The sequence below is a fragment of the Meriones unguiculatus genome, chromosome 18 (genome assembly GCF_030254825.1).
Source record: "Meriones unguiculatus strain TT.TT164.6M chromosome 18, Bangor_MerUng_6.1, whole genome shotgun sequence".
In the NCBI taxonomy this organism is placed as follows: Eukaryota; Metazoa; Chordata; class Mammalia; order Rodentia; family Muridae; genus Meriones; species Meriones unguiculatus.
Genome location: NC_083365.1, coordinates 27,747,768 through 27,757,145, shown reverse-complemented (window position 1 = coordinate 27,757,145; position 9,378 = coordinate 27,747,768). Strand labels below are relative to the sequence as shown.

The following is a 9,378-nucleotide window of genomic DNA, read 5'->3' as shown; positions in this document are numbered from 1 at the left end:
TGTTTGCACATACATTTATTAAGAAGCAGTGGAGTGAGATGTGTCGGCCCCTCCCCCGGAGTACAAACTTCTTTATTGGTGTGTAACAAGGCCCAAGGGCTAGGCACACTACATAATCAAAATCAAATGCTAGCTTTTTTACAGACTTGGCCCAAACAGCACAACCCAAAACTGCCAGAAATCTGAGCATTTCATATCCGTGTTTTTATTATACTTGACATATACATTTTAATTGTAATGGTTCTTGCAGATCCACATCAAAAACTTCCCCAAAAGAAAAGGAGCTTTCATTCTAGTTTAGCAGAAAGCACAGGCATCGGTGTGGAGGCGAATGCAGGGACAGCTGCTTTTCATCCATAATTATCTATGTAAGACACATGCTGCCACTCACGGGGCTCTATGACATGCACATAAGCATCGCATGGGTTTCCACCTACTGTCTTCTCTTTATTCCGGCTCCTTCTCCTCTTCTGAAAAGTGGGGGACAGATTTCTTTGCCACAACATTGTCCAGCCTCTTGCCTTGCAGATAGGGATTGACACTCTGAAAAAAAACACAGACCTCTCACGTGAGTGAATGAGAATTGTTTTCTGACTGTTGGGTTAACAGGAAAATAACATGGCACTTAACCACCCACCTGCCAAATGATGGCTCCAGCAAGCTGGTTATACCTCAATGCCCAATAGTAAACAGTCTATAGTATACTATATACAGTCTACAGTCTCACTGAAAGATGTCACTAAAAGTGTCATTCATATAACCATAGTGTTCTTGATCAAATGCATGTCTTTTTATGTTGTATTTAGCTTAAAAGTGTGGGGTGAACTGGAAAGCAAAATCTTACTACTAACTTAGTTACCAAGTGTCACATGAAAGAAAATGTTTATTCTATGGTCCTATTTAAGTGGGAGTGGGACTCCGGAATGCATTAATTATTCTACAGGAAGCATGTTCAAAAGAAAAGACAAACAGGGCATGTAGGAATTAGTGTCTGAAGACTACTCTCAGGTCACCCCATGCTTGCAAGTCTTGTATTCGAGGATTCTGCTAAACAGAGTTCATTAATGGCTCTAGCAATCACTTCTAACCTCCCCCAAGTCAAACTCAAAAGCTGAATTAAAGCACAAAGCCATCCAGAAATGGTCTTCAGTTTTTATTCAGGCCTTCATATTCTGGAATCTCTTTCATCTGTTGATGTTCTGAATGAGTCAAAGAGTTTCCACCGCTTCTCTAATAATATCAATTTTTTTTTTTTTTTGAGGTTTGGATTTGAACTGGTAACTGGAGCTCTGCAGCACAGTCTTCAGTGAGCAGGAAAAATGTCAAACTTTTTGGAAGGTATTTGTTTATTGATGTTGCCTTCCAGCAATGGAACAGAAATGTGAGAAATAGGATGAGGTTACGAACGAGGAGCAAACCTGTTGCAATGCTAAGCCCTTATGAGTGAACACACACAGTTTTCATGTGGGCCTGGACTGCATGGCTCTCTTGAAAGGTGAGCAGGAAGGTTCCAAAAGGCAAGGAATAACCCTTGTCAATGTTTTTCACATTCTGTTGTGTAAAACATGAATCAGTAAGGACCCCAGCAACTTTGCAAAGATGAAGATTGCAAAGCGAAAGGTGTGTCTTTATATACTTTAAGAGAGATTTGTCACAGAAAGATATTCATCCTCAGTGTCCAAAATAGTGCTTTCTGATGGAAATTGTCAACTAGTGTGGTCTGGTTGGCTCACCCTAAGAAATCATAGAAGAACCTGTGAGTAGGCAAACTTAATGTGCTTGGCACAAGTACATTCAATACCAAAACTGCTTTGCTGTTTTGCAACAGTATTCTTAAAATTCTAATATGTTAAAAGAGAATATTCAAATTTGTCAGCTGTGAGGCTAAGTAGCTGATAATCTGTTTAAGAGAATTAGTGTATTTTAAATGGTAACAAGATACAGCTTCAGAGTTAAATTTTATTCAAAATCACCTAAAGGCACATTGAGCTTTTATTTGTGAAGCAGCTAGGAATTCAAATGGTCTGGAGTGAGTATAAAAGTCACAGAAAATTACATGGGGCTTTGGTTGTAACTTTAGGCATCAGCCCTCTTGCTAAGAAACATCCATGGTGCAGGATGGGCTGTCTAGACCCAGAAAATGTCAAAGGTTGGAGCAACCGGGAAGAGGGAGGCACTGAAGCCAAGCCTTGACAGTTTTGAATTGTTGTTCAATTATTTAATCAAACGTTTTGTTTTTAAGTGTATTCTGAAGAACTCACAATACTTATATATGTATGGTCACTCGTGGGTAGGTTATAGAGAGATCATTATTGACACCTGACAACTGAAGGACAGCTTGGGACAGATCCTTGCTTGCTGCCCTCTTCAACCCCTCAGGAGATGGTGAGCTTCACTGGAGTAAACCTTAATTTTTCAAATATATGAGCTACCATTTCTGTAGATCAGCTCATGCTGCAGACAGAGCAGTTAAGGTCTTCAACCAAGATGGGAACAGCAGCTGTAGTATGGCAATATGGAAGGAAAATTTTGTTTGCCCGTCCGTCTAGAAGGGCCCAGAAATGAGAATGGGATTTATAGATGTCTGAGAATAGAAAGAACCTGATACCCCAGGGACACAACTGACCCTTATTTTCCTAAATTCTAAGCCTTGTCTCTGTGGAAGAAGTTGAGGCCAAAGGAAAAATACTTTGTAACATATAGCTAGAATTTTGAGTTTTGACAATCACTAGTCTCATGGAAATGTGATCCAAGGTAAACCTAAGTTCCTCAGAATCAGGGCAGAAGGTGTAGCTGGCCAGCAAGTAGAAGCAATTAAACCTATGTGCTTAGTTATTCTTTTTGGGTCTGTCATTGGTCTTATTTGGAAATGTCCTTGTTGCAACCATAGGAGAGATTCAAGTCATCTTCCTGGTTAATTATGTATATTCTGAACTCCCAGAATAGAATTTCTTGATGTTCTCTCAAGAGCACATTACACCCTTCCTCTTGCCATCTGCAACTGGAAGCTGTAATCACCAAGAAAAACCCTAATAACCCTGTTCATTCTCCCAAAGATCTGCTTCCAGATGTAACAGTTTTCTGCTTCTTGCATGGAAATTGCCTGTGAGTCTTCTGTGTTTGTCAGGGAGCCCAAGGGCCTTATGGTTACTACCAAGGACACAAACCCCATATTTGTTAAAGTATTTTCTGATTAAACTTGGCCAAGCTCATCAGATTGGCTACAACTGCCACTGACTAGATTCCCAATTTTCTCCAAGATCCCAGGTGCTCGCTATTGCAAACAATGGTCAGTGGCCTTGGGTATACTTTAACTAAAATAATAGCTATGGTAGTACTTTACTGTGTACTAGCAAGGTTTTCACCCCTCTTGTCCGGACATTGATCACTGCCAAGTCTCATGTACTGAAAACCCAATGTGACCTTGACATTCAGATTTGTACCAGGCAACACCGTATGAGGAGTAGCAAAATGCAAAACACAGAGACAAAGGCCCATCTTGAACAATCCTCCAAGGAGAGCAAACTCAGCCTGCACTCAACTCGGCAGCCAGCAAATGAAATAGGTGGACTGCATGTTACACCAACCTGCCTAGGTTGATAAGAAAGATAAAAAAGATAAGAAAGATAAAAAAGAAATTAAAAAGTATGGCCCTCATGATAACACTTTCACACCTCCTGCTCTCTGTCTTATGATTTACATAATGGATACAGAAATGTGAGACATTTCTTCCAATGGCTTACAGAGTATCTGAGGAAAATCATGCCTTCACAGCTTTCCTCCACACTCCTCCCCTGCAGGTGTAGGAGGTTGTGCCAACTATTGAACCTTCCCTTCATGACCGCTGGCCTGAAGGGAAGTAATGAGTGTTCCGTGATTTTCCTTGTGGCCCTTGCTATACAGGACCTCTGTTCTACTCTTTGGAATTGCATCACAAAAAAAAAGTTCTGCCACTTCCTCAAAACTAAATGTCCCAACTGCCCCTCTCAGAAACATGAGACATCCCAGCAACGCCCAGATCCCCGTGTGACCTACCCTCCTCTTCCGAGTCTGTCCTCCCTTCATCTTCTCATAGAGGAGTTTCTTGTTCTAGAGTGGAGAGAAAAGAAAACACAAGTGAAGAAGTCTGGGTTGCATTTGGAAACTGTCTACTTTAAAGGGACACTTGGGGTGTCCCCTGGATATTTGCATACACATATTTTGGAAACAAAGCTACATGAAAGGAACACCATGTCAGAATGATAGACCACAAGGGAAAATCTGGGGACTGCATTGCTTTTCAGAGAGTCTTTTGCACTGCACAGTGTCACCAACAATCTCATAAACAGGGGGAGATGGCATGTCAGACTGCAAGGGTGCGGGAAGCCCATCTCTGCACTTTGAATGGCCTTTGTTTAAAATAAATAACCTTATCTTGCTATCTAATTCCCTTTTTATGAACGACACACACAAGTGTTCTCTGGAGCAGTGTCCAATCATTAACAACAACCCTCCGGGTAAATAAACGAGCTGTTGACTTCTGCAGCAGTGTCCCTCCCACAGCTCAAGTTAGTGGTCCCATCAAGCCAATCACAGAACCATTTGGTCTATAACATTTTTAATAGAGTGAACTTAAAAACTGCCAAAAAAAATTCTTGACAGAAAGCAAAGTTATATTGTGTGTGTGTGTGTGTGTGTGTGTGTGTGTGTGTGTGTGTGTGTCAGGGTTGGGGTGGGGGGTGACGTTCTGCTACCACAGTTTGTATAAGTGTTTCCACATACTGCTGTGTCTCCAACACACAGTGGATTTAAATGAGCTCTAGAATATCAGACACATGCTCAACACATTTCCCTCCAGTTGAGATCATAAAAGACAGAACGCTTAACCTGAATATGGAACCAGAGAAAGGGATTTGGGTGTTTTCTTTGTGTTGTTTTATTTATTTGATTTTTGAATCATAAGGAAAATAATGTATTAAAGAGATGATTCATCTTGTTGTAACTACAAAACCCTAACACTGACTTCTAGAAAAACGAGCTGACAGAGTTCTGGTGAGGAGCAAGTTTATACAGCATTTGTATCTTCTGAGCTGTCTGGTTATTAACAAATATTTAAATGGTAGATTTGAAAGTGAAAATGACAAATGCCAAGAATGTGCTGCATCGTTTTCTTGTTCATTAAAACCTACCACCTACAGTTTACAATGAAGAGCTTTGCCCAACCTCAAATATCCAGGGGTGCGATGTGTGCCAGGAGAAGCTCTTCCATTTGCTAGAAACACAGGCACTGGCCAGAGCCCCTGTCTCTGGCTCACTTGGAGATTGGGTCAAATAAATATCGGGAGGGAGAAAAGGCAGGCCTGCTGGCCGTTCCCTTCAGGAATGAGAATATTACACTTGGTCTCAACCTCAGTGTCTGAATGTAAACAACTCTAATGCACATAGAATGTTCCGGGTGCTCATGCCAGAGCTGGGAAGGGGGTTGGGGTAAAAAAGTGAGGATAGTGACTTCTCAGATACATCATTTTCTCCAGCTGTCTGAACTTGAGGGGAGACAGTAGGGCTTGCAAGCTGGTACACTAGGGCCCACTGCCCGTCTGTCCTGGCACAGATCCAGCAAGCTGCAAATGAGATGAAGGCAGCAACATGTCAATCCCCTTTAGAGGATCCTGGGGGGAAATTATAACCAGAAGTATGCAAGATCTGGAAGTCTTACTCTCAAAGATGGTCCCTGCATTTCTGGAGAGCTGAGCTCAGAACCAGTATGTTCATGCCCCCGCCCCCCACACACACTCCGTGGTGGATGTAGCTGGGCTTTCTCCGTTAGCTCTGTGCCAGGGTGGATTTGGTGGTGGGAGTTGGCAGGTGTAATGTGAATGAAAGGAGTATATGAAATGAATGAAAATAAATCAGCCACCTCCTCTGACACGGAGTTGTTAGTTCCTTGGGAAGGAGTGGCCTAAGTTACAGGAGAACAGCTGGTTTAACTTCATTTAAGGGCTTTCCATTATACTATCAAGATTTTGGACAACTTATTTCTATTTCTAAAGAACCCTGGGGATGGACATCTTGGAGAACTGCCTGATCCTAGGACAAGGCTATAGAAAGTACAAGAATTAATGGTGCTAAATATCTGATTGGGCCAGAAAGGAAGGATGTGTTCAAACAAGTGCTAGAGTTGTTCCAAAGGAAGGAAAAGCCAACTGGAAGAAATTTCTACTGGCCAAAATGCAGGATATTTTGAACATCAAGATTAATAGAAATGAATCTCTAGAAGTGCCAAATGAACAAGCATGTTTATAAACAAGGAAGGAAGTAATGGAAGCTCTCTATGAGAGTGGGATGCAAATTACCAAGTGGAAAAAGGACAAGAGAGCAAGAAACTTGTCATTCTGCATCTATGGTGGTTGTAGTTGAGTCTAGTAAATCCCATCAATGAGTGAAAAACATATGGGTTAACATCTTCATGGAAGTCAGAGTGTTTATACTCTCAAAGTAGTTTCCCACAAGTTAACAATTAATTTCAAATGGAAAATGATAACTTAATGCCAGAGAAACACGGACACCACTTTACAAGAGGGAATGAAATTTCCCCGAACAGGGGACAACCTGACACCATGTACTCCCTTGATGTCTTGATGTAAGGTGCCAAGGATATACGTAACTATCATGACTATGAAGAAGCCTAAAACGATGATCTCTTGGACACAGAGAGAAGAATAGTGACTAACAGAGCCGAGGATGGTGAAGATGGAGGGAACATGGTGATAACCCGGGAGTGCATGCAGGTAAAGGAGGAATAACTCCAAGGGCTCTTTGGCACAAAAGAACAAGCATTTAAACATGTACTGTGTGTTTCAGAGCAGTGAGGAATACTCTGAACATTTTCAACATGCAGAAAAGAGCCAAGAGGTGCTGCAGAGGTGGCTCAGCAGTTACTACGACTGGCTGCTCCTCCAGAAGACCCGTGCTCCGTTTCCAGCACCCTCTAGGCAGCTTACAACCCCCTCTAACTCCAGTTCCAAGGAATCCGGTGCTCCCTTCTGGCCTCTGTGCATACTGTACAAGTATGAAGCATAGACAGATATGGGAACATAGCACCCATAGCCATAAAATAAAACAACAAAAGAATTTTTTTAAAAGAAATGAGCACAGTCTGAGGTTATGAATATGCCAGTCACCCAGATCTAATAATTGGGTACATGTACTGACATGACATGCTCTACTCCCTAAATATGTACAACTTATTATGTGTTGAGTAAAAGAAGAAATAAGATATGTAGCTCAAGTCTAATGGCATGGAAACTCAAGACAAACCAGAACTGAAGAGTGCTCCAATATTCAAACATGGCATGGTCCTGCAAGATAAACAAAGCCAGAGAGGGGTCACACTCCTCCTGTCTCCTATGGCTCAGCTAAAGCTCTGGTCAAATATAGACAAAAGCTGTATCAAGCACCGGGAAAGAGAAAACATTTGTTGTTTTACACAGTGATGGACACTCAGCAGGAAGTATGTTAAGGGGAAGTGCTGACATCAGATCTTTGGCCATAGGCCTTGGGGATTTTAAGTGAATGGGGAGAAGCTTACATCAGCCTTTGGTCATAGACCCTCGGGACTATATAGTTAGATATATACACTGTCAGGAAGGTTTCCAGTCCTAGGATAGGACCCCAAAGGCCACATTATGAGGGATGAATCATTACTGTGTTTGTAAAGATGGAGTTCAGTTCTCAGCTCTGCAATCACAAGCTCTTGTTGCTGAGCAGGCTACTCAGATCCCCGTGCTTGCATTTTTTTCCTCTATAGAATGAGAGCGAGGAGGATAGGCAGCCTGAAGGAGATGATTGAGATAAAATATTAGCACAGAGTCTGATGTGTAGTAAACAAGGAATATTGCAATTTCCTATTATTTTAGCAATTATTAGTAATTACCCACCACAGGGCCTAGAAGTCATGTGTTGTCTATTTAATAAATATCGTTTTGTGTAGTAACAAGGAAAGAGTGTTTCAGGAAATAAGACAGACAATGATATTTGTAATGTAGGAATCATTGCTAAAGATGAACTCTGCTCCAGATAATATAAAAAACAGGGAGGCAGTTCTGCCAAGGAAGGAAGCAAGGGTACTTTTGTGCAGTTGAGAGATGACTGTTTTGCAAGTTGAAAGGATAGTTGAGCTGCAGACACGCTTGAGACTATCCTTCTAAACAAACACCCAGGCTGCTTTGTGGACCCCCACTTAAAAAAGCAATAGACTCTCAGTTCACACTTCCATGAGAAGATCAAGCAAGCAGGGTTTTATTGCTAGGTGGTAATGAGAAAATAAACAAGGAAACTGACGTTTAAACAAACACATCATTAGAGCTGATAAGAAGCATAAATGTCATTCCTTTGCCATTGATCTGTGATAGCACTTTTTATACTTGCTCTTAAATTCTAGTCTTGGGCTCTAATGTGGATATGGAATCTGGGTGACCAAGAGAAGCACAAGGCAGAGTTCCAAGAAGGGAGCGGGAAGGAATAACAGGGCATGTGTGTGGGATTTGGTGAGAGAGAGCTTCTGAGGAAGATGGTGTGGTAGTGCATACCTTTAATCCCAGCACGCTGAGGCAGAGGCAGGTGGAGCTCTGTGAGTTGAGATGGAAGCTAGCCTGGTGTACAGAGTGACTCTCAGGACAGGCAGGGCTACGAAGAAAGACCCTGCCTCTAACAGACAAACAAACAAAATGCTGGAAAGAGAAGTTACCATCTCTTCTACCCCATCACAACACCAGATGGGCTCTGCCTACACTCAGACATGTCCTTGATTGCCTTTCTTCTTGTTCTCAGGCCTAGCTTCCACTTAGCTTTGCCCCCTTCCTTAAGACTTCAGTATTGCATCTCCCTAATGCTTCAGCATCCCCTGTGGTTGTGTAACAATCAGCCCCACCAGCCTCACATCTTCCTCTGCCATTAGTTTCCAAATTACCTAGCAATAGGACCCAGTCCTGACTGTGCTGTAAGAATGGGCAGGGTATCAATGCAAAATTGGACTAATTTTATCTTCATGCCTTTCGTTTCAATTTTCTTCAACACTGTACACCCACTGAAAGCCCAGAACCACTTCCTGGTGAATACTGGAGACTGAGCACCTTGCATAGTATCTGAAACAAAGTGAGCTCAGAGCCTGTTTGCTCCTCTCTGAATCTGGTCCTTGCCACTGCTTGGCAATACCTTACCCATCTATTGTGGAGCCCTTGACAGCACTCCCCTTAATTATCTGCTCTTTCCTTTCCGTCTCCTTACTGCTTCAAGCTGGCATGTGAATGCATAATGCATCTCATCTTTTCTCTTTTTAAAACTCCCCACAGGAAGAATTTATATTCATAAACTTTCATGTAGACTTTGTCTTTCCATCCC

At 42.0% G+C, this 9,378-nt stretch overlaps 1 protein-coding gene across 2 annotated transcripts in view; it reads right to left on the bottom strand.

The window, feature by feature from the left end:
* The window catches only part of Scg5 (secretogranin V), a 48,340-nt gene continuing 38,962 nt past the window's right edge, over nucleotides 1–9,378 (bottom strand). For both annotated transcript variants that reach the window (XM_021649473.2, XM_060371899.1), the window contains exons 5-6: nucleotides 4,036–4,089; nucleotides 1–543 (exon numbers count right to left, since the gene is read on the bottom strand). In XM_021649473.2, coding sequence (XP_021505148.1) covers nucleotides 448–543; nucleotides 4,036–4,089 — 150 coding nt within the window. In that variant the 3' untranslated portion in view covers nucleotides 1–447. The remainder of the gene's footprint in view (nucleotides 544–4,035; nucleotides 4,090–9,378) is intronic.